The following is a 27,321-nucleotide window of genomic DNA, read 5'->3' as shown; positions in this document are numbered from 1 at the left end:
ATTGTTATTTTTATGTGGGCAATTAATCGTATTTACGAGATGCATAGGCACAGGGTAACGTGGTCTCACTCTCACTGAGACGGTACACCAAGTCGCGGAATTGGCTTGTTCTGACATCTGTCTGGATTGCGTCAATGGCAAGTGGTAAGTGTTGTTTTCTTGATACAAATTAAATCATTTGCCTTCACCATTCCATGTCTTTTTAAACATTCACACTCTCCTTTTTTTATGTAAAACTTTCCTAATTGATCCACACTTGACGGTTTTCATTTTGAAACCGGAACTATTTTTTTACAAGTAAATCTTTTTCAGGAATATACTTTTGTGTCGAAACAATAGCTTTCATTTATCATTTAGTTAAAGTTCACATCAATTTAAAATATCAAATCTATCGCTATTCGTAGTGTATTAAGCAAGTTATATCTCCACTTCGTGGGTATTTGGACACTGTTACATGTATATACATGTAGATATAATAAACAGAAAGTATATACTTAAAAAAATATTCTTCACGCTGCTCATCACATTAAGTTCTGTGAAATTGCGCCCTCCGTGTTCCTTGTTCTTGTTCTTGTAAGATATACATTGATGTGATGGATGTAATATCGCCTATGATACCCGTATTAAATACTTCGCCATTGAATAACAATTTCTCGTTTGTTTAATTTGTAGCCACCATCAAATATGGGTGTCTACTATTTCTGTTCAGCATATCTGTTTCCATCTGTTTGTTTACAATTTGTTTCGTTGACGAGTTGTTACGTTGGCATGTGCAACCCGCGAAGATCCGGGTTAGAGTGGGTCTTCAGCAACCCATGATTGTCGTAAAGGCGACCGTGGTTGTCGTAAGAGGCGACTAACGGGGTTGGGTGGTCAGGCTCGCTGACTTGGTTGATGCATGTCATCATATCCAAATTGAGTGGATCGATGCTCATGATATCAATCACTGGATTGCCTGTCCAGAATCGTCTCTTTACAGACCGCCGTCATATACCTGGAATATTGCTGAGTGCGGCGTTAAACAACAAGCAAACGTGCTTTAGCGATGTACTGCACGTACACTCTTCCAGACAAATTAACGACATGTGGAAACAGTCTGGTAATTAACTTGAAAAGATAATAACACAAACGTAGATGGGGATAGGTCTGAACCTTTTGTGATTTCCCGACAAATGTGATCCCCCCATGTGTTCTATGGTACAGATACGGTCAGATGGAGGGGTCGGTTTCTTAACGTTTGGATCGTCTTCGGCCTCAGTGTGATGTCATTCGGTGTCGTTCCCGAAACCGTCATTGGTAAGTATAGGATAAGACATCTTGAACGCGTACCCTGCCTGAAGCGCAGTTGCCTCGGCGCCGCTTTTCGCTATCAGGGGTTGCGTTACTTTGGTGTAACAGAAACCTGTGTTCGTGGGTTCGAATCCCTGATTCACAGTGTTCATGCTTCTTGGTTTGTCAGCGCCATATTCGTGATCGTGGGTTTCACTTGGGATCTACTCCTGCATCAAGCGGACTCTCCGTGATATACAATATATGTAACCGAACCAGTGGTCAAAGCTGTTCGAGAACACGACAGGGAGAATAAACCATGAAGGGCGCAACCTCAAGTGGTTTATTCACCCTGTAGTGTTTTATTGTATGATAAACCACGACCACGCATCGTTTATTACTTATATGAGACATCAATATCATGTACAGCCTCTTTAAAGATGTTAATAAAATGTATTTACCCAGATTTTAATAATGATGACTCCTTAAATAGAAGTCCATGTTATGAACAGAGGAGTTACATTTTGTATTCCCCGCATATTCTCACACATTTCACGTCGATTATCTGTACCTTTTCTCCCAATACCGATTGTCATATCTCTCCCACTTTTGGGTGCGATCGTTCGGCCATTGGGTCCATCTGTGCTGTCCAGCTACATCTATGGGGAACCACTCACTAGACACTTCCCTCAGCCATATAACGTCGTCCAATTTACGACGTCATCAAGTTGCGATCGCATGTTCGAATCTCCAGAAATGACGATCATAAAAGAAGTTTACGTTCATGGAAGGTCAGATTGGTGATAGTAGTGTTCGACAGAACGTTTCAAATAAAAATCATGGCAAGTTGCTTCGTTTGGGCAATACTGCACGTGTAAGATGACGTTGCGATGATAACTTGCAATGCACGTGAACCATAATAGCTGTGCACGTAAAGGTGAACGTTATCAGTCAACAACAAAGTACCCGAGGGGATGTGAAATGGGGTTAACCGTCACGTCCAGTATTATTGCACTTATATCGACGTGCATGCACGTGTATGTGTATGGCTGCTTGTACTAGTCCGGACTGATGCCGATTTATAGTGCTAGCCCACTTAGATACCATGCCGCAGTTTAACATGAATACCCAACTCAGACACAGCATACTGACTCCGAGCCGACCAGTCCTTGTTTTATCCCATTAATGCCGAGCGCCAGACAGGGTAACAACAAGTGCCATCTTTTAACGTGTTTTGGTATGACGCGGCCGGGGATCGAACCCCAGACGTTACGTTACGCTCTCCGGGTGGACGCTCTATTAATAGAACTTAGAGGAGGTAAAATACCCGAGAACATGGCAAGGCTTACTGCAGAACAACGAGAGCGAGAGCAATTAGTTTGGGGCAGTATGGGGCAATTTACACACCAGTCGCAAGAACCACGACGATCACCAAGTTGTCACAACGTTACAGGAGGAAGTGCCGCGATGTGGAAGAACCGGCGTCACATCCGCCATTGATGACCACTATATCCGCACCTAGCAACTACGTTACAAATTCCTCACTGTGACCGACTACGCATGGGCAGGTCATCAGTCTCCACACCCTACGTCGCCGACTTCAAGCAATGCAGCGGAATGACACTCACGATGCAGTATCGGCTTCAGCGTTAACAATGTCGTAACTGGCAACGTGTGTCATTTTCTGATGAGAGCAGGTTCCATTTGCACGGAAAACACGGACCGACCGACGTGTGGAAGTAAGAACGGCTCCTTAATGCATTCAGGATGCTATACCGTTTGGGTCGGTCGACAAAGGACAGAGGACAAACTGGTTGTCATGGAAACCATCTTGCCCAGTGTTACATTGACCCCGTGTTACGTCCCTTGGTGTTACGGTCCGCCAACCCACGGTCTTGTTTCTACAGGGCAACGCATGACCTCACAGCTCGTGTTGTACAACAGTGTCTGGCCACGAACAACGTCAGTGTTCTGCCATGGCCAGCCCTTTCACCAGACATGTCACCAATAGAACATCTTTGTGATCATCTTCACCAGAGCATCCGTCGCCGTCCCAGTCCTCCAATGAACAGAAATCAGGTGGTACAAGCATTGAGAGAGGAATGTAGGGAAATTCCTGATGACGTCATCAGACGCCTAACTGTGTTCAACGTCGTGTACTCGCCTTTATGTTTGCACGTGGAGGCCATACACATTATTGACGTATTGACATTCATTTAGTGACGGCAATGATCATGTTAACTCACATAACGTCCTGAGTCTAATCTGTGAAATCGCCCATTTAACCCTAGTGCTGTGTGGGATCTGTGCTGGTCAATATTTAGTGTTTTTATATCTTATATTTAAGAAATACACGACGAGTGGGAGTTGTTTATCGTAGGGTGATTAAACCATGAGAGGCGTAGCCACGAGGGGGTGTATTCTCCCTGCATTAATTTATTGTTCGATAAACATCGACCACGAGTCGTTTATTTCTAATATGAGATATCAACATTATGTTAACAGCCTCTTAAAAAAGCTTTAAAAATATTTACCCAGATTTTAATAATGATGACTCTCTGAATAGAATCCGACCTTGGCAATGTCGGACAAGTCCATTTTATGAACAGGTGGGTTAAGTTTGGTATTTCCCGCATATTCTCCCAATCCTCACGTCGATTATCTGTACCTTTTCTCCCAATACCGATTGTCATATCTCTCCCTCTATTGGGTGCGATCGGTCAGCCACTGCTTTTATCTGCGTAACCCAGCTACGTCTTTGGAGACATACTCACATGATACATCACTGTAACAAATAACGTCATTTCCACCTGTTTCCTAAACGAAAAGAATACCTTCGTGGAAATCTCTGTGACGACAACGATGACCTCAAAGCTGCCGTGAATGGGTTTTTTAGGGTGGCTTCAGAAAACCTCTTCCTGACTGGAATTGAAATGCTTCACTATCGAAATGAGGAGTGTATGGAAAAGCAGGGAGATTATGTTGAATAATAAAATTAAAAAAATTGTTGGCTTTGTTTCTTAGGCTTAGAACATTTTGACCAGCCCTCGTATATACACAGCATTAAAACTACGATCAAGATTGAGTAATAAGTTTCTCTTTATCATTTCCGATCGCCTCTGTGATCTCGTGCTAGAGTGTCCGGAAAGTCGGGGTTCGATCCCCAGCCACGTCTTACCAAAAGACGTTGAAAGATGGTACTTGTTGTTACCCTGCCTGGCGCTTGGCATTAAGGGGCTAAAACAAGGACTGGTCGGCATTAGTCCGGACTAGTACAAGCAGCCACACACACACACACACACACACACAGACACACACACACACACACACACACACACACACACACGTGCATGCACGTCGCTATATAAGTGCAATAATCTTGAACGCGACGTTAAACCCCATTTCACCTCACCTCATCTTTATCACTTCTTCATGGCAGCCGTAGCCTCATGTTTAAATCGTTCGCTCGTCACGCCGAAGTCCCGGGTTCGATTCCCGACATGGGTGCAGTGTGTGAAGCCCATTTCTGGTGTCCTTCAGCTGCGATGTTGCTGTATTTTGTCCAAAAGCATCGTAAAATTAGCTTTTACCATGATTTTATTTTGATAATACTTGATTCTGATTGGTCTATCCCAATCACAATAACCGCCCTTGATTGAAACAGTTGATTTGACGACTACATTCACGTAAACAGTCGCCAGAAATCTATGACCGTGAGTTCGAATCCCGGTTCGCTCCGACTATGTTTCTAGGTTAGTCAGCACCATACCCGTTCTCGCGGGTTTCATCAAAGTGATAAACGTCTGAGACCTGCATCACCTCGGACTTATTCTCCCACTTCAAACTGACACGCCGTGATATAACTGCAATATGTTAAACCCACTCTCACTTGCCCTATATGGACGGTGTTATATTGCCAGATTCAAGTACGGGCAACTGGACACAAAACCCAGATATTACTTCCGACGTTACGCATGCCAACATGACGTTGATGTCGACGGGTGATGAAGTTACCGACAACAACGTCACTACAGATGATCAGACAACAGGCATCAACACCACTGCAAGCGACTACGTCGACACAACTCCCGCAGCTTCGGTGGCGGAGACGGCCTCGTGAGTATACAAACGTAATATATGCTGACTTGGTTGATACATGTCATTGTATCCCAATTGCCTAGAACGATGCTCATGATGTCAATCAGTGGATTGTCTGGTCCAGACTCGATTATTTACAGACCGCTGTCCTACAGCTGGAATATTGCAAATTACTTTCACGAGCGAGAGCTAGTCTGTGCTTAGGGACAGTCGTGATGGATGTGGTGACGTCACTTCCGAAAGGACGCTGTGGTTTCAAATAGGACCAGGCCATTTGTCCTAAAAGAACGGAACTATAGTAACCTGGATTATTGAGGATGTTTTTGGACCACTATATCAGATTGATTTAAGATTGGAGCAAAACTTTTCGAAATTGTTATATGGAAGCTGGACGCCCCTATTTGAAGTAAGCCGAGGGGCTAAAGAAAGTATGGCGAGTTTGCTTTTCGTGTTATTGAAAATTGAAAGAACTGTTGTTAAATTTGATTATGTCTTTAAATCATCATTCCTGCAACAGTTTGTAAACTGTACTTTGTGACTGGTTAATTATATATAAACATAAACTGGCTCAATGAAGACTGGTGTAAAAAATGATTTCGAAACCACATGACGCCTACTATGTTTGAAATGTTATCAACCGAAAAGAGCAAATTTATGGATTTTCCAAAATACCCATCAGTATTTGTTTTGTTTCTTAAGTTTTGAAGTTTTTAAATGTAATTATATTTTCAAAAAAATAAAAATGAGTCTGACTTAGCGCCATTACAGTTCATTTTTCAATATAACATCGCTAACTTAGATATTTTCAATTGAAATTCAAACATGTGATAACTTTGAGGGTCTAGTGAAAGTTTCGAAACTTGATGTAATTTTACCAATTGTCGTGATCCTTATTCAAGTATTTGGCTGTGTTTTTATGTGTATTTGTATTTGTTAATGTTGACATAATAGGTACACCAATGTTGACGGGATATGTAATGACGTCACAACAGTGATGACGTCACAATAACTCTTTCTTGACGTCATGTTGACATTAATTATTATTTTTAATATTATCATCATTATTTTACAATGACCTCGTACGTCCACAAGCAGCAACGACACCGATGGCTTAGATGCCCTGTGTAGTATCTTGGACGAGTTCCCCTCGCCTAACTTCTGGTACAAGTACACACGGGACCAGGCCACGGAGGCATTGTGCAAGTGTGCTGGCATGTGTGTGGCTGCCTCAACCCCGAGTCCCGAGGAGGTGGCGGCCCAGATGTGGGAGTTGTCCAACGTCCTCTCGGACACAAACTGGCCAAGGTTCCTCGCCGTCACCATCGCCTTCTCCGTCATCTTTCTCACCGGATTCATAGGTATGAGCGGACATATGTATAATCTGTCACAGACAATCTTCCTGACGCAAAGGAGTTAAATGACTGTAAAAGCCCTGTTTCCACTGGACTTTTGTAGTCAGTTAACACTCCCTTACCTCGGGACAACTACAGCGATTTATGAGGTAGTTGTTAATAAGACGTTTTCTTATTTTCTTTTTGGATGTTGTTTGTTTTCATTGTTTATGAAGACGACCAAAGCATCCATCAATATGAGCAGCCACTAGACATGTGACGAGCGCTGGACAGGGTGGAGCCGGGGTGGGGTTTAACAGAGCTCATCCTAGCATATACATGGGCATCAGGGTGGAGCCTGACACTTAACTCACTACCTTATACACGACCATCAGGGTGGAGCCTACCACACAACTCACTACCTTATACAAGACCATCAGGGTGGAGCCTCTCACACAACTCACTACCTTATACACGACCATCAGGGTGGAGCCTAACACACAACTCACCACCTTATACACGACCATCAGGGTGGAGCCTCTCACACATCTCACTACCTTATACACGACCATCAGGGGGAAGCCTGACACACAACTCACTACCTTATACACGACCATCAGGGTGGAGCCTGACACTTAACTCACTACCTTATACACGACCATCAGGGTGGAGCCTAACACACAACTCACTACCTTATACACGACCATCAGGGTGGAGCCTGACACTTAACTCACTACCTTATACACGACCATCAGGGTGGAGCCTACCACACAACTCACTACCTTATACACGACCATCAGGATGGAGCCTGACACTTAACTCACTACCTTATACACGACCATCAGGATGGAGCCTCTCACACAACTCACTACCTTATACACGACCATCAGGATGGAGCCTAACACACAACTCACTACCTTATACACGACCATCAGAGTGGAGCCTGACACTTAACTCACTACCTTATACACGACCATCAGGGTGGAGCCTACCACACAACTCACTACCTTATACACGACCATCAGGATGGAGCCTGACACTTAACTCACTACCTTATACACGACCACCAGGATGGAGCCTAACACACAACTCACTACCTTATACACGACCATCAGAGTGGAGCCTAACACACAACTCACAACCTTATACACGACCATCAGGGTGGAGCCTAACACACAACTCACTACCTTATACACGACCATCAGGGTGGAGCCTAACACACAACTCACTACCTTTTACACGACCATCAGGGTGGAGCCTAACACACAACTCACTACCTTATACACGACCATCAGGGTGGAGCCTAACACACAACTCACTACCTTATACACGACCATCAGGGTGGAGCCTGACACACAACTCACTACCTTATACACGACCATCAGGGTGGAGCCTAACACACAACTCACTACCTTATACACGACCATCAGGGTGGAGCCTAACACACAACTCACTACCTTATACACGACCATCAGGGTGGAGCCTGACACTTAACTCACTACCTTATACACGACCATCAGGGTGGAGCCTAACACACAACTCACTACCTTATACACGACCATCAGGGTGGAGCCTGACACTTAACTCACTACCTTATACACGACCATCAGGGTGGAGCCTACCACACAACTCACTACCTTATACACGACCATCAGGATTGAGCCTGACACTTAACTCACTACGTTATACACGACCATCAGGATGGAGCCTCTCACACAACTCACTACCTTATACACGACCACCAGGATGGAGCCTAACACACAACTCACTACCTTATACACGACCATCAGAGTGGAGCCTAACACACAACTCACAACCTTATACACGACATTCAGGGTGGAGCCTAACACACAACTCACTACCTTATACACGACCATCAGGGTGGAGCCTAACACACAACTCACTACCTTATACACGACCATCAGGGTGGAGCCTGACACACAACTCACTACGTTATACACGACCATCAGAGTGGAGCCTAACACACAACTCACTACCTTATACACAACCATCAGAGTGGAGCCTAACACACAACTCACTACCTTATACACGACCATCAGGGTGGAGCCTAACACACAACTCACTACCTTATACACAACCATCAGAGTGGAGCCTAACACACAACTCACTACCTTATACACGACCATCAGGGTGGAGCCTCACACACAACTCACAACCTTATACACGACCATCAGGGTGGAGCCTAACACACAACTCACTACCTTATACACGACCATCAGGGTGGAGCCTAACACACAACTCACTACCTTATACACGACCATCAGGGTGGAGCCTAACACACAACTCACTACCTTATACACGACCATCAGGGTGGAGCCTGACACTTAACTCACTACCTTATACACGACCATCAGGGTGGAGCCTACCACACAACTCACTACCTTATACACGACCATCAGGATGGAGCCTGACACTTAACTCACTACCTTATACACGACCATCAGGATGGAGCCTGACACTTAACTCACTACCTTATACACGACCATCAGGGTGGAGCCTGACACTTAACTCACTACCTTATACACGACCATCAGGATGGAGCCTGACACTTAACTCACTACCTTATACACGACCATCAGGATGGAGCCTGACACTTAACTCACTACCTTATACACGACCATCAGGGTGGAGCCTGACACTTAACTCACTACCTTATACACGACCATCAGGATGGAGCCTCTCACACAACTCACTACCTTATACACGACCACCAGGATGGAGCCTAACACACAACTCACTACCTTATACACGACCATCAGAGTGGAGCCTAACACACAACTCACAACCTTATACACGACCATCAGGGTGGAGCCTAACACACAACTCACTACCTTATACACGACCATCAGAGTGGAGCCTAACACACAACTCACTACCTTTTACACGACCATCAGGGTGGAGCCTAACACACAACTCACTACCTTATACACGACCATCAGGGTGGAGCCTAACACACAACTCACTACCTTATACACGACCATCAGGGTGGAGCCTGACACACAACTCACTACCTTATACACGACCATCAGGGTGGAGCCTAACACACAACTCACTACCTTATACACGACCATCAGGGTGGAGCCTAACACACAACTCACTACCTTATACACGACCATCAGGGTGGAGCCTGACACACAACTCACTACCTTATACACGACCATCAGGGTGGAGCCTGACACACAACTCACAACCTTATACACGACATTCAGGGTGGAGCCTAACACACAACTCACTACCTTATACACGACCATCAGGGTGGAGCCTAACACACAACTCACTACCTTATACACGACCATCAGGGTGGAGCCTGACACACAACTCACTACCTTATACACGACCATCAGGGTGGAGCCTGACACTTAACTCACTACCTTATACACGACCATCAGGGTGGAGCCTAACACACAACTCACTACCTTATACACGACCATCAGGGTGGAGCCTGACACTTAACTCACTACCTTATACACGACCATCAGGGTGGAGCCTACCACACAACTCACTACCTTATACACGACCATCAGGATTGAGCCTGACACTTAACTCACTACCTTATACACGACCATCAGGATGGAGCCTCTCACACAACTCACTACCTTATACACGACCACCAGGATGGAGCCTAACACACAACTCACTACCTTATACACGACCATCAGAGTGGAGCCTAACACACAACTCACAACCTTATACACGACATTCAGGGTGGAGCCTAACACACAACTCACTACCTTATACACGACCATCAGGGTGGAGCCTAACACACAACTCACTACCTTATACACGACCATCAGGGTGGAGCCTGACACACAACTCACTACGTTATACACGACCATCAGAGTGGAGCCTAACACACAACTCACTACCTTATACACAACCATCAGAGTGGAGCCTAACACACAACTCACTACCTTATACACGACCATCAGGGTGGAGCCTAACACACAACTCACTACCTTATACACAACCATCAGAGTGGAGCCTAACACACAACTCACTACCTTATACACGACCATCAGGGTGGAGCCTCACACACAACTCACAACCTTATACACGACCATCAGGGTGGAGCCTAACACACAACTCACTACCTTATACACGACCATCAGGGTGGAGCCTAACACACAACTCACTACCTTATACACGACCATCAGGGTGGAGCCTAACACACAACTCACTACCTTATACACGACCATCAGGGTGGAGCCTGACACTTAACTCACTACCTTATACACGACCATCAGGGTGGAGCCTAACACACAACTCACTACCTTATACACGACCATCAGGGTGGAGCCTAACACACAACTCACTACCTTATACACGACCATCAGGGTGGAGCCTCACACACAACTCACAACCTTATACACGACCATCAGGGTGGAGCCTAACACACAACTCACTACCTTATACACGACCATCAGGGTGGAGCCTGACACACAACTCACTACGTTATACACGACCATCAGAGTGGAGCCTAACACACAACTCACTACCTTATACACAACCATCAGAGTGGAGCCTAACACACAACTCACTACCTTATACACGACCATCAGGGTGGAGCCTCACATACAACTCACTACCTTATACACAACCATCAGAGTGGAGCCTAACACACAACTCACTACCTTATACACGACCATCAGGGTGGAGCCTCACACACAACTCACAACCTTATACATGACCATCAGGGTGGAGCCTAACACAGCGCGCACTAACATATACACGACCATCAGGGTGGGGTCTAACACACAACTCACTACCTTATACACGACCATCAGGGTGGAGCCTCTCACACAACTCACTACCTTATACACGACCATCAGGGTGGAGCCTCTCACACAACTCACAACCTTATACACGACCATCAGGGTGGAGCCTAACACACCGCGCACTACCTTATACACGACCATCAGGGTGGAGCCTCTCACACAACTCACTACCTTATACACGACCATCAGGGTGGGGTCTAACACACTGCGCACTGACATATACACAACCATCAGGGTGGAGCCTAACACACCGCGCACTAACATATACACGACCATCAGGGTGGGGTCTAACACCGCGGGGCTAGCTGCAACATACAAGACGATTTTAAGGACCATTCAGATCTCATTCACTTTGGCCTTTACATGAAGTAATCATTGCTGAAATAACATTCAAAGTGTTGTCAAACCTACACACTCGCTGCAGGCAACGCGATGACGATAGCATGCCTGACGTGCTGGTTGAAGGTGAAGTCGTCCACGTTCCTGTTCATCCTCAGCCTGGCTTGTTCGGACATCCTTCTCCTCGTGGTCTGTCTTCCTATGAAGGTACGTTCCCTGTCTCCCCATGAAGGTACGTTCCCTGTCTTCCCATGAAGGTACATTCACTGTCTTCCCATGAAGGTCATTTCCTGTCTTCCCATTAAGGTACGTTTACTGTCTTCCCATGAAGGTACATTCACTGTCTTCCCATGAAGGTATGTTCACTGTCTTCCCATGAAGGTACATTCACTGTCTTCCCATGAAGGTACGTTCACTGACTTCCCATGAAGGTATGTTCACTGACTTCCCATGAAGGTATGTTCACTGACTTCCCATGAAGGTATGTTCACTGACTTCCCATGAAGGTACATTCACTGACTTCCCATGAAGGTATGTTCACTGACTTCCCATGAAGGTACGTTCACTGACTTCCCATGAAGGTATGTTCACTGACTTCCCATGAAGGTATGTTCACTGTCTTCCCATGAAGGTATGTTCACTGACTTCCCATAAAGGTACGTTCACTGACTTCCCATAAAGGTATGTTCACTGACTTCCCATAAAGGGACGTTCACTGACTTCCCATAAAGGGACGTTCCCTGTCTTCCCATGAAGGTACGTTCACTGACTTCCCATGAAGGTACGTTCACTGTCTTCCCATGAAGGTACGTTCACTGTCTTCCCATGAGGGTATGTTCACTGTCTTCCCATGAAGGTACGTTCACTGTCTTCCCATGAAGGTACATTCACTGTCTTCCCATGAAGGTACGTTCACTGTCTTCCCATGAAGGTACGTTCACTGTCTTCCCATGAAGGTACGTTCACTGCCTTCCCATGAAGGTACGTTCACTGTCTTCCCATAAAGGTACGTTCACTGTCTTCCCATGAAGGTACGTTCCCTGACTTCCCATGAAGGTACATTCACTGACTTCCAATGAAGGTACATTCACTGACTTCCCATGAAGGTATGTTCACTGTCTTCCCATGAAGGTACATTCACTGTCTTCCCATGAAGGTACGTTTACTGACTTCCCATGAAGGTGCGTTCACTGTCTTCCCATGAAGGTACATTCACTGTCTTCCCATGAAGGTACGTTCACTGTCTTCCCATAAAGGTACGTTCACTGTCTTCCCATGAAGGTACGTTCACTGACTTCCCATGAAGGTACGTTCACTGTCTTCCCATGAAGGTACGTTCACTGACTTCCCATGAAGGTACATTCACTGACTTCCCATGAAGGTACGTTCACTGTCTTCCCATGAAGGTATGTTCCCTGACTTCCCATGAAGGTACATTAACTGTCTTCCCATGAAGGTACGTTCACTGACTTCCCATGAAGGTACGTTCACTGTCTTCCCATGAAGGTATGTTCACTGCCTTCCCATGAAGGTACGTTCACTTTCTTCCCATGAAGGTACATTCACTGTCTTCCCATGAAGGTATGTTCACTGACTTCCCATGAAGGTATGTTCACTGTCTTCCCATGAAGGTACATTCACTGTCTTCCCATGAAGGTATGTTCACTGTCTTCCCATAAAGGTATGTTCACTGTCTTCCCATGAAGGTACATTCACTGTCTTCCCATGAAGGTACGTTCACTGACTTCCCATGAAGGTACGTTCACTGTCTTCCCATGAAGGTACATTCACTGTCTTCCCATGAAGGTACATTCACTGACTTCCAATGAAGGTACGTTCACTGACTTCCCATTAAGGTATGTTCACTGACTTCCCATGAAGGTACATTCACTGACTTCCCATGAAGGTACGTTCACTGTCTTCCCGTGTAGTCAGGAGTCATACGCCCTACATGTGTGTAGTCAGGAGTTATACGCCCTCCATGTTCGTAGTCAGGAGTCATACGCCCTCCATGTGTGTAGTCAGTAGTTATACGCCCTTCATGTGTGTAGTCAGTAGTTATACGCCCTACATGTATGTAGTCAGGAGTCATACGCCCTCCATGTGTGTAGTCAGGAGTCATACGCCCTACATGTGTGTAGTCAGGAGTTATACGCCCTACATGTGTGTAGTCAGGAGTCATACGCCCTACATGTGTGTAGTCAGGAGTCATATTCTTTACATGTGTGTAGTCAGGAGTCATATTCTTTACATGTGTGTAGTTAGGAGTCATATTCTTTACATGTGTGTAGTCAGGAGTCATACGCCCTCCATGTGTGTAGTCAGTAGTGATACGCCCTACATGTGTGTAGTCAGGAGTCATACGCCCTACATGTGTGTAGCCAGGAGTCATACGCCCTACATGTGTGTAGTCATGAGTCATTTGCCCTCCATGTGTGTAGTCAGGAGTCATATTCTTTACATGTGTGTAGTCAGGAGTCATACGCCCTACATGTGTGTAGTCAGGAGTCATGCGCCCTACATGTGTGTAGTCAAGAGTCATACGCCCTCCATGTGTGTAGTCAGGAGTCATTCGCCCTCCATGTGTGTAGTCAGGAGTCATATTCTTTACATGTGTGTAGTCAGGAGTCATACGCCCTACATGTGTGTAGTCAGGAGTCATACGCCCTACATGTGTGTAGTCAGGAGTTATATGCCCTACATGTGTGTAGTCAGGAGTCATACGCCCTCCATGTGTGTAGTCAGGAGTCATATTCTTTACATGTGTGTAGTCAGGAGTCATACGCCCTCCATATTTGTAGTCAGGAGTCATACGCCCTCCATGTGTGTAGTCAGTAGTTATACGCCCTACATGTGTGTAGTCAGGAGTCATACGCCCTACATGTGTGTAGTCAGGAGTCATACGCCCTAAAAGTGTGTAGTCAGGAGTCATACGCCCTACATGTGTGTAGTCAGGAGTTATACGCCCTACATGTGTGTAGTCAGGAGTCATATTCTTTGCATGTGTGTAGTCAGGAGTCATACGCCCTACATGTGTGTAGTCAGGAGTCATACGCCCTACATGTGTGTAGTCAGGAGTCATACGCCCTCCATGTGTGTAGTCAGGAGTCATTTGCCCTCCATGTGTGTAGTCAGGAGTCATATTCTTTACATGTGTGTAGTCAGGAGTCATACGCCCTCCATGTTTGTAGTCAGGAGTCATATGCCCTCCATGTGTGTAGTCAGTAGTTATACGCCCTACATGTATGTAGTCAGGAGTCATACGCCCTCCATGTGTGTAGTCAGGAGTCATTCGCCCTCCATGTGTGTAGTCAGGAGTCATATTCTTTACATGTGTGTAGTCAGGAGTCATATTCTTTACATGTGTGTAGTCAGGAGTCATGCGCCCTACATGTGTGTAGTCAGGAGTCATACGCCCTACATGTGTGTAGTCAGGAGTTATACGCCCTACATGTGTGTAGTCAGGAGTCATACGCCCTCCATGTGTGTAGTCAGGAGTCATATTCTTTGCATGTGTGTAGTCAGGAGTCATACGCCCTCCATGTTTGTAGTCAGGAGTCATACGCCCTCCATGTGTGTAGTCAGTAGTTATACGCCCTCCATGTGTGTAGTCAGGAGTCATATTCTTTACATGTGTGTAGTCAGGAGTCATACGCCCTACATGTGCATCATCAAATACTCATGGTTTAGAATCCCACAGCCGTCTTGATTATGATCCTAGATTTGTCAGCACCATGCCTATGCTTAAAATAAACATCTGAAACCTGCATCCGATATCAAACTGACGCGCCATGATACAAATGGAATATTGTTCAAAGCAGCGTGAAAACTAGCTCACTCACTCACCGTGAAATCCAACTTACCAACTCTAACACGTTGTCCTGCATTCTCCAGGCCCTAGAGCTGTTCTATCTGAATGACCTACTGAGCGGCGTCGCGTGCATTATGACGTACTTCATCCGGGACTTCAGCCTCGCCTGCTCCGTCCTCACCCTCACCATCATCAGCTTTGAGAGGTAAATATTCTTTCGTCTTTGCATGATGTCTTGTAAATAATCCAAACTAGTGGTTGATATTATGAGCAAGCCCCGGGGTACAACTACATGTAGTCATGCAGCAATTCCCATAGCACGACGCCCCACACAAAATCAAGATTGAGTAAGAAAACCAAAGGTTGATATTATGAACAACGGCCCACGTCGTCTGAATACAACGACGTGACACAACCAGATCACCGAGGCAGACCACCCGACCGTCAGTTCAGAATCCCGAGGACCCGTTATTGCCCGCGTCACCAGGGGATACGACATGCTTGAGGGGCGGTAAGATAGCCCTGTGGTAAAAGCCATGTCTACACAGGCCATGAGTTTGAATCCTCTCTAGAATACAACGTGTGCGGCCCATTCTGGGTGTCACTCATCATGAAGAAGTTTTAACGTCGACCCAACCAGAACATTCCCCCGTGGTAATCCGGGTTAGATCAATGTCTCCGTTTGAGGTAAAAGATGACCTAATTGGATCGAGAGGTCGGTGACTTGGCTGATTGCTTGTCTTTGTATCCCGATGGTGTGATAGTTGCTCATGTTTTCAGTCACTGGTTTTCAGTCACTGGTTTGCCTGGTCCAGGCTCGATTATATTCAAGTCGCCGTGATATCACTGGATTATTGTTGTTATAATCGATCAATACGCACTCAAACTGCACGTAAATGCCTCTAACCAATCTCTAAACTTCATATTTAATAATATCAAACTTATCCACGTCCATTTGGACGTGATTCACGTGTCAGTCATACATGAGTTTGTACTGAAGACATCAAGGTTCCTTGAACGCATTCTTGTTACAGATTCTACGCAATATGCTATCCCCTCAAGGCCCAGTTCCGGTGCAGCACGCGCCGCGCACGAATACTCATTGTGATCACGTGGTTGTTGTCCGGGTTACTTTGCCTCCCTACAGTGTTTATCAGGGTGTGTAAGTCCACGTATAGTGTCTTATTTAGTGTTTAATCCAAATAAAGCCTTTTTAAAAACTAACATCTGATTGAGGCAGGGACCCTCACTTCCTTCATTTAGGTAGGGTGGTCAAAATTCGTGTCAGGGTTAACATGACGCGACCTCCTACCGAAGGCATGCATCAGTCTGATCTGATCTGATTTTAATGAGAATTTTATACAATTTGATTTGAAAATAACGGGAATAACCCGGTTATGTTGTGTCGTGTGATAGTCACGTGCACGAAACGTTCCAATATGGGTTCCGGCCACAGCTAACCAAAGTCCTATTGAATTAAGACGAGCCAACGGGCCGGACTAACGCTAACAATACTCAATGCTCAGTCCTTCTCTTACCTATTACAGAAGAGCTACTACAACTCTCTCACCTACTCCTACATCTGTATTGCAATTTCGGAAAACTACTTGTGGGTAAAGCTGTACTCCATCTATATGTTGGTACTGCTGTACCTGGCCCCCCTCGCCGTCATGAGCTATACCTACACCGGCAGCTGCCTTGCGCTCTACCGCAGCGCCGTGTCAGCGAGGAAGATGCAAGGAGATGGAAGGTATTGGACACACATCCGGGCAACGTGGGTCGGTCAGCCAACGATCCAGGGTAGCCGGATGTGGTTTTGGATTCTTTTCAATCGTCCCCAATCGCGTCTTTCCGTAAGCTAAAACATTCTACACGACTTTTCCCGACATTACACGATTAGTCACGACTGGGATTCATTTTCTGTTTGTTCATTCGTGACCAACTCGTGGCATTCCGAGCCAAATGGAGACTCGTGCCTTTCTTGAAGGATTCCGAATATTGGCATATGAACACGCGAACTACTTGAAACAAGAACGATAACTCTTATTCTACCCGCGCCTTCTTGTAGTATTAAAATGTAGGTGCTACAAAAATTCTCACTTGTTTCTTTTGTAACAGTATTGAAACTCTCTGATATACAAATATAATTTTGTTAAAATGTATATTTAACATGAAAGTACACTCATGTATTCTAATCCTTTGCAAATTAAGATTAGATGGGAAAAACTGACAATACCCAGGTGGTTTTCGATTAAAAATAATTTCCTCAATGAATTTCTTTTCGAGGCATTTAGAAGTAGGGGTACTAAGTAAGGATAAGGTATATGGATGAATAACCACCAATCAAATGTGATCAAGCTAATGCACCCCCTGCTTACCATCGACTCGTCAAAGATTCCAATTAGTCGTAATCCTCTTGTTTATATTACTGGCTTCACCTTTTAGGGCTTTTTACCTCATTTCACCCGCTTTGTCTACATCACAGACTACTCACTTTATAAGCTCTACTTCATACTTGTACACATGCTTCTCACCCGTACCCTGTACTTCACTTGCTTGATGGCGGCGTTAGACCCTACACCGGAACGTCGTTCGCATTTGTAATAGAAGTTGAAGGAATGTGTTCATCCATATCTATATCTTATCTTTACTGAATTTTTTAAAATTGTTCAGTTTAGAATCGAACAATTTATTTTGTTTTTATTGCTGGAACCTGCAACTTCAAACGTATTTATTTCAACATTAAGTTTGTCTTTCCATGGACAGTGTAAACAAATAGTAGACACAGTTTATGTGTGTTCATCACAATAACATTATTTAAGAATAAGTGAGTGTGGTTTTACGCCTCTTTTAGCAACATTCCAGCAATATCGGGGAACACCAGAAATGGGCTCCATAAATCAATGTGGGGAACCGAACCCGGGAAGTCAGAGTGACAAGCGAACGCTTTAACCCCCAGGCAACCCCACCACCCTATTTTTTAATAATGTCATGTCCATCTTGTTCCGAGACATTCAGGAGGACACCGTTTGTTCATTGTCATATTCATATACCGTATATGAGTTGGTATTGGAATAATACATTACGTGAAAATAACGTATTCCCTTGCAATTTGATAAGCCAGAATATATCTACAGATTTGTCATTTTAAGATCAAAGATATGTCACTTATTTAGGTAAGGTAAAACTCCATATAATTTTGACATTTCCATTAACCATTTTTGGAAAGTATTTTATGCTGATCTTTATACGACAGCCTTCTTGTATTGTAATGTATACTACCAAACAGTTAAGTACTCTCCGAGTCTTTCATATTTCTACATATGTCTTTGTCATGATTTTCTATAGAAATATGAAAGAATCAAATGGTCCTTTAATTTTGTTGGTTTGTTTGTTGTTTTACGCCGCACTCAGCAATATTCAAGCTGTATGACGGCGGTCTGTACATAATCGAGTCTGGAATAGACAACCCAGTGATTGATATATTGAGCATCGATCTAGGCATTTGGGATACGATGACATGCATCAACCCAGTCAGCGAGTCTGACCACCCGATCCCGTTAGTCGCCTCTTACGACAAGCACAGTCGCCTCTTCCGACAAGCATAGTCGCCTCTTACGATAAGGACGAGTTGCTGGAGACCCATTCCAAACCGGATCTTCACGGGCGTGGTCCCTAACTTGGCATTACAGATTAACAATAGTAATATAAAAGAATCGGCTGGTCCTTAACTATATTTTACTAGTATATGTGAGAGTAAGTGTTTACTTTTAGAAATTTCGAAATTATTCGTTTGAATCGCGTACATCGCGTACATCGAAGTCATCTTTGGTGTAAATGATGGTTGGGCATCCTCTTTGGGAACACTCCAATGAATGGAAGTCGCGCCTAAGGGGATTTCGTTCCAGGGGGTTTTGTCCTAAGGGATGCATGAGGGCTTTTGTCCGTACACCCGCCGGCCCGATCGATGAAATTGCGCAGCGCGTCCAGCAGCGGGAACCCGTTTGAATCTGCAGGAAGGGGAATCCCCTTACTGGAGAATACGATTTCGCGTGTCGTTTTAATTGTCTTTCTTCCAATTTTCAAATTTAATTTTGGTGAAGCATTAATGATTAAGTACGCCCTAAAGTATAAAACTCTGCAATGTAGCCAAGAAGACCCAATATCGCAGTCAAGTTAGACGCAAGACAATGTAAACAAACGCACGTGTGCATTTGAATCTCTCATCGACAATACTACATCCTACACGTAGCAACATCAATTTATGCAACACAATTCTGTTATTCATGTATCTTGCAGTGTAGATCTGACAATGTAAATTCACCAATGTCTTAACACATATTGCCCTATTGATTTAAATAATCAGGATTGTATTGATCTAAGTACCCGAATCCTGCCGCGAATTCTGATTGGCTTGCTCCGTTTCAACTTATGACCACCATCGAAAGGGGAACGAGCCGTCTAGTAGTTTACGGAAAGAAGCGAGTGGTGACGACTGCAGTTTGCTGCATCTACCGCCGCTACCTCATTAGCGTAACTTCTAAAATAAAATCTCGGCTTGTCTCGGAACAATTTGAGTGGTCACGAAGGGAATCCTTCCCTGTTCTTGCTATCGTAGCATTTTGAAAGTGTTATTTGGTCTCTTGTTCATCCATTGCTACGGAATCAATGTTAAATTTGAATTTGCATTAGTATGTGGAAGGACACACGGACTCGGCTTTGACAAGTTGAACATTTATCTAACTATGCCGTATCCATATATCTATCCACAGAACATGTTCAATATCTCGCAGAATGATTGTGAAATTAGAAGTACATACCTCCAGCAATACCTGCTCAAATGAATCCCGAAATAATTCCGTTCAAAGTTAAAACATGTCTCCTATAGCAACCATATTTGAAATGACACTTTTGTCCATCATGCTGTTGTAAGTGCAGCATACCATTGAAAAATTTGAATCATTGAATGTGCGATATGTATTGACTGTATAAAATTATGAAGTGATTTGTCATACTTTTTGGTCAATTTGTAAGTGTTTTGGTGAGAAGTAAAGATGTAAAGTCACGTAAAAATAATTTAAACATATTTGATTAACGTCTTATTTATACAAATAAATGAGTATATATGCACATACACGCACACACATACACACAAACACAAACAACCACAGAGGTTAAAACGTTCACTCGTCACGCCGAAGGCCTAGGTTATTGGAATATTGATAAAAGCGCCGTAAAACCATACTCACTTACACTGATGTATAGGACCAAGTCCGAGGTGACCACCACTGACAAAGTCAGCAGCAGCGGCAGCAGCAAGGATGCGTCATCAGTGCCCAGTTCAGGGGGAACTGACAAGGCGAAGGACAAATCGGGGGAGGACAAGTCAGAAGGAAATATTCGGGCCCGAATAAAGGTCAGTACACGTGAACAGTAAAACCATGTTAATCCGGAAAACGTTAATCAGGAACCCTCGTTTTCCGATTTTTTCTTCTAGGACTCTCCAGGTATACTGGTACCAATGGGTCGTGTTCGTGGGATGTATGAAATCTCTCATATCATTGTTAGACCAACAGGTGATGGCGATGTTCAGTCTGTGTTAGTCATGTGTTGCGACCATATTTGCAGATGTTTGATCAATGTTGGTAGTGTGATACTTATATCATTGCTGCTAGCAGGTGATGCAGATGTTGGTGGCGATGCTGGTGGTGTTGGCGTGCTGGAACCATTGCTTATACCGTCGTTGTCCTACAGGTGATGCAGATGTTGGTGGCGATGCTGGTGTTGTTGGCGTGCTGGAACCATTGCTTATACCGTCGTTGTCCTACAGGTGATGCAGATGTTGGTTGCGATGCTGGCGTTGTTGGCGTGCTGGAACCATTGCTTATACCGTCGTTGTCCTACAGGTGATGCAGATGTTTGTGGCGATGCTGGTGTTGTTGGAGTGCTGGAACCATTGCTTATACCGTCGTTGTCCTACAGGTGATGTAGATGTTGTCGGCGATGCTGGTGTTGTTGGCGTGCTGGAACCATTGCTTATAACGTCGATGTCCTACAGGTGATGCAGATGTTTGTGGCGATGCTGGTGTTGTTGGCGTGCTGGAACCATTGCTTATACCGTCGTTGTCCTACAGGTGATGCAGATGTTGGTTGCGATGCTGGTGTTGTTGGCGTGCTGGAACCATTGCTTATATCGTCGTTGTCCTACAGGTGATGTAGATGTTGTTGGCGTGCTGGAACCATTGCTTATACCGTCGTTGTCCTACAGGTGATGTAGATGTTGTCGGCGATGCAGATGTTGTTGGCGTGCTGGAACCATTGCTTATACCGTCGTTGTCCTACAGGTGATGTAGATGTTGTCGGCGATGCTGGTGTTGTTGGCGTGCTGGAACCATTGCTTATAACGTCGTTGTCCTACAGGTGATGTAGATGTTGTCGGCGATGCAGATGTTGTTGGCGTGCTGGAACCATTGCTTATACCGTCATTGTCCTACAGGTGATGTAGATGTTGCTGGTGTTGTTGGCGTGCTGGAACCATTGCTTTTACCGTCGTTGCCCTACAGGTGATGCAGATGTTGGTGGCGATGCTGGTGGTGTTCGTGGTGAGCTGGGGCCCGATGCTGTTTTACCAGGTCCTCAAGGAGTTCGGCATCAAGCCTACACGGAACGAGGACATCTATCGCTTGACAGTTCAGTGCCTAGCCTTCTTCAACAGCAGCCTCAACCCTTACTTCTACATGGCCATGTCCTCGTTAGTACCCGGCTTCATCATGCTTTCTTCAAATAGACAGAGGGGCGGTCGGGTAGCCTTGTGGTTAAAGCGTTCGATCGTCACGCTGAAGACCCGGGTTCGATTCCCGACATGGGTACAATGTATTGTGTGAAGCCCATTTCTGGTGTCCCCCGCCGTGATATTGCTGGAATATTGCTAAAAGCGGCGTAAAACCGTACTCACTCACTCACTCACTCACTCAAATAGACAGAACATGCACCCCACGTGACACGCGACATAGCCTACCGATTGACTGTTTGCATTGGATCACCTTTACTAAACTGCACAGACTGTCCTGTTATACTAGAATCTGGCAGATTTATAGTTTCAGAGCTCTAATACACTCGACGTGTCCACGTGAAATACGTGATGTTTAGCTTCTCCCATGAAGGCGCCACACCCAGAGACACGGGCAGACGTCGGCAAAGGTTCGCGTGTCATGAAGCGCCATGAGCCAGTAATGTCCCTTATGTACGTTCCAAGGTCAAAACGCGTCGCGCATCTTGTTACCTTGTTGTGCCAAGGATAGGCTAAACCGGCACAGCGTCAGAACGTACCAAGTTTGTTGGACTAAAACGGTACCAGATGTATGTAATGACACACACAAAGATCTGTACAGAAAACTTAATTTATCATTCTCCATGTGCTTTTGTCCACGAAAAGCATAGTTTGTTTTTTTACAATAATATGAAACTTATAACACTTGTTTCATCATTCTCAAATTTAAGAGAGGTCTGCATCTCAACATTCGCACGTATATTATTATATTGTTTATTATCCCTACAATATCATATTAACAGTCCATTTTCAGCAGGATACTTGATAAATGGAGCCGTCTTCGAACGGTCATGATTTCTTTTTATTTGGTGACGCTTTCACTATATAAATGGGAATTCCCTTCTATACCAACATCCTTAATGCAAGGGTGTAATTTCAACACTCGTGTTTCTTTGATTTCCTGTGAGGGCAGATAACTCTTGACATTTCTTTGAGGGGAGATAACTCTTGATAATTCTTTCACAACAACACGACCACTCCATCCATCAAGCTCATCACCACTGGTTCCGTAACCAAGTATATTTAATTATTTTAGCTCTAAAGAATAGACAATAATAAAATTCAAGTGCTGACATTGAAATGATTTTTTAATGTGTATATCAATCCTGAATGAGACGAATCACTCCCGTGTGCGAGATACGCTAAAGTGTTATTATTACACGCTGAAAGCGCACGTTAAATCTCCGGTAAACCAACCAACCTGATTCAGGGTCCATTTGTAATATATATGTTTATAGACAGTTTCGGCATCAGTTCCGGAAACGACTCGGGAGATGTCTTGGACTGAAGGCGCTCTCTGGTGGCGATACAACTGTGGCAACATCGTCTACCATGTCGACGAGATACCAGAGCAATGTCTACTCCACAGATGCTTCTGGAAAGTCACGTGCATAGCAGCATGACAAGGCCTACGTGGTCTGCACGTGAAGGTATGATAAACAAAAAGCTAATGTTAAAAGGTATAGACTCATGGGCGGATACAGCTTTTTTGGAAAGGGGGGGTGCACAATTAAGATCTTTTTATTGTCTTTGGTGGTAATTTATACGGTCAGAAATAAAGATTTTTTTCGAAATAAAAAGGGGGGTGCGCACCCCCCCAAAAAAACCCCATTCCCCCCAAAAAACAAACAAACAACAAACCCCATCTCTCCCTTCCCCCTCCCCCCTCCTCCCTTGCGTTGTGAAAAATCGCGACGTGTAACGCTGACTCCCTGAAATGGTGGCGCATTGACTATATATCAATCTGTAATTTTTCATCCTGTTCTTTGCAGACACAGTGATGGGTGTGATGATGTTCTCGAAGACGTCTCAACGACGACGCGACGACGGATACACAATAGCACAACGTCACTCTCTAAGGCTAGCAGCAGCAACACTGTATTTCATGGGTTACAATGCACTCATCTCAAGTCGCCGTGCCATGTGCGTCCCTTAGACGTGCCAGGAACATATGATTGATTAGTACAAGTTGTCTTCCTTGGTCTGTCAGCACCCTGTCCGTGCTCTTGGGTTTAAAATCAAATCGCTACGTGTATCAGATCGCATCACATAGACTGTGTAGCAAAACTGTATAGCGAGAGTGTATAGCAAGACTAAGACCGTATAGCGAGACTGAAAGCAAAGACTAAAGGGGCATTCACACGGTAGAACTAGTTGTATACAATTTGTTGTACGAACTTAAGTTGTATACAACTAGTTTGTACCGTGTGAGTGTCCCTTAAGACAATATTGCATAGCAAAAGTGACTGAATATGTTGGGTCTAATGCCCCATGGTCTACAGCCCTCAAGTCTGGGATTGGAACCAAAGATCAGATAAGGGACACAACTCTGCATAAGATGTGGGCACATTAGATGACTTGGACATTCGTCTCCAACGCCACTATCCTCCCGTACCATACGCAGACATTCCCGTACTGACCCGTCCATGTGCTTATAGAATTAATTATGGATTGATATATGTCTTGAAAGGAATGTATGTACTTATGCAGTATGTAGTCCGTTACGTGGAACATTTCTTGAGCAAGTTTCGATGCATTATGGCCACAAAGATATATTGAAAGAAGCGTCATTCGCGTAAAATCACCATCGTACTGATCGCCTTATACATGCTGCCAAAAAAAGGGCCGCTAAAGGCGGGATTCAAGGACAACGCACGCACGCACGCACGCACGCACGCACGCAATCACACACACCTCCCGCCTCCACCCTTCATAAAACGTCAAAGTATGATACTGACCCCCTTAGCCAGATCTGCGTAAATTGAAAAGGTGCAAATCTTCAAGTTTTTTTAAATGAACTGAATTGATATTTTTCAATTATGTAGTGTGTCCCTCCCTCCTTTTTATGCATACTAAGCGTTAAAAAGTATAAAAACAAACTATTGAATCATATGGGTGACATAAACTGAGGGGCAAAACAAAGTATGCCGAGTTTGTTTTTTATGTAATGAAACTTGAAACAACTGTTTTTAAATTTGATTATGTAAAATTAATCATCACTCATTCCTGCTACAATTTGTAACATGTAATCTGTGGCTGGGTAATTTTGTGTAAAAAAATTGGTTCAATGGAGACTGGGGTAAGAAATTAATTTGCCATCGCATGACCTCAACCATGTAAATTTGTTTCGAAATTGCAACTTGATTGTTTTTCAAAACTAAGATGTCTAAGACATCAATCAGCTCTTTTTTTAAATTTTAAAAGTTTAAAATCAAATCATATTTTAAAAAATAAAACCATGTTGAAGTATTCTTTGAGTGCTGACTAAGGGCCAGTACAGTTTTCTTTTATATGATGTCGCTAACTTAAGATATTTTAAATTGAAAATCAAACATATGATATAATCAACTGAGAGGTATAGTTTCTTTAGCTTTTTGGTTTATTTTCAACACAATTTACATTTAATTGCCCATATTTTCTTATTACTAAACGCGATTTTTGCTCGAATTATGTACATTTGTTCACAATGTTGTATGCTAAATGCACCCCTACTTTTCCAAAACGCAGTTTTTCCACGCTCAGATATTATGCGCCGCGATTCGCTGTGCAGAATTGCGTCCCCTGGACACACCAGAAACCTATGATTGTGGGTTCGAATCCCGGTTCACCCCGATTATGTTTCTAGGTTTGTCAGCACCATACCCGTGCTCGTGAGTTTCACTGAAGTGGTAAACGTCTGAGACCTGCATCACTTCGGGCTTTCCTCCCACATCAAGCTGACACGCCGTGATATAACTGGAATAATGTTAAAAGCGGCGTTAAACCCAACTCACTCACTCACTCACTCACTCACTCACTCACTCACTCACTCACTCACTCACTCACTCACTCACTCACTCACTCACTCACTCACTCACTCACTCACTCACTCACTCACTCACTCACTCACTCACTCACTCACTCACTCACTCACTCACTCACTCACTCACTCACTCACTCACTCACTCACTCACTCACTCACTCACTCACTCACTCACTCACTCACTCACTCACTCACTCACTCACTCACTCACTCACTCACTCACTCACTCACTCACTCACTCACTCACTCACTCACTCACTCACTCACTCACTCACTCACTCACTCACTCACTCACTCACTCACTCACTCACTCACTCACTCACTCACTCACTCACTCACTCACTCACTCACTCACTCACTCACTCACTCACTCACTCACTCACTCACTCACTCACTCACATATTATGTGTAGAGGTTCCCCCGGATCATCGCCTACATGGATCATAATATTCTCGTACACCGTCGTCTAATGTTTTTAATGTTAATTGTGTGTACCGTTATATGTTTATGTTATTAATTGTTATAACTTGAAGATATAATAAACTATAATTAGTGTATTCGTTGTGTTTTAATTAGGCCAGTCAGTACATATGATATAAAGTACATGCATGCTCAAATATCCTTTAATTTTGAAAATGGGTACCAAAAGCCATAACTATGGAACGGGAAAAGCAGTGCTCCCTATGGGGCTATAGACAAGTTTCACAGCACTGTATAAGAGGCGACAGGAGGGGTTAGATGGTGACGCTGGTTTGGCTGATTTGTTGTCTTAATAACCCGACGTGGTGGGATGTTGCTAATGATGTCAATCACTGGTTTGTCTGGTCCAGACTCGGTTATCTACAAACCGCTGTGATATGGCTGGAATATTGTTGACTGCGGCGTAAAACAACAAACAACAAGAAAAATGTCTCATGACCCTGACGGAGAACGTTTTCGAATAATCGGGGCGTCGGGATGAGTGGTCAAAGCGGTCTCGCGAGATACAATATTGCTTGGGTCCAATTAAAATTCAATCCAATGATTGATATGATGAGCAACAATCA

General features: G+C 44.4%; 1 protein-coding gene across 1 annotated transcript; it reads left to right on the top strand.

The window, feature by feature from the left end:
- The first annotated feature begins 12 nt into the window (after window positions 1-12).
- On the top strand, window positions 13-25,483 carry LOC124133168 (QRFP-like peptide receptor). Its single transcript, XM_048400554.1, has 12 exons — window positions 13-144; window positions 1,204-1,296; window positions 5,190-5,385; window positions 6,463-6,725; window positions 11,919-12,040; window positions 15,728-15,849; window positions 16,679-16,802; window positions 17,192-17,394; window positions 20,910-21,060; window positions 22,208-22,395; window positions 23,712-23,903; window positions 24,246-25,483. Exons 1-11 carry the CDS (start codon window positions 135-137, stop codon window positions 23,866-23,868), a joined length of 1,629 nt encoding a protein of 542 aa, XP_048256511.1. The 5' UTR covers window positions 13-134; the 3' UTR covers window positions 23,869-23,903; window positions 24,246-25,483.
- Window positions 25,484-27,321: the final 1,838 nt, after the last annotated feature.

Source organism: Haliotis rufescens, unplaced genomic scaffold (assembly GCF_023055435.1).
Source record: "Haliotis rufescens isolate VD_foot unplaced genomic scaffold, xgHalRufe1.0.p SCAF_2, whole genome shotgun sequence".
Lineage (NCBI taxonomy): Eukaryota > Metazoa > Mollusca > Gastropoda > Lepetellida > Haliotidae > Haliotis > Haliotis rufescens.
The sequence above is the reverse complement of the archived record's forward strand: the minus strand, read 5'-3'. Positions and strand labels throughout refer to the sequence as shown.

Excerpts from the sequence above, each read along its gene's own strand:
- LOC124133168 (XM_048400554.1), top strand. Across the intron at positions 12,041-15,727 it reads TGGTCTGTCTTCCTATGAAG|GCCCTAGAGCTGTTCTATCT; the intron begins GTACGTTCCCTG and ends TGCATTCTCCAG. Across the intron at positions 17,395-20,909 it reads AAGATGCAAGGAGATGGAAG|GACCAAGTCCGAGGTGACCA; the intron begins GTATTGGACACA and ends ACTGATGTATAG.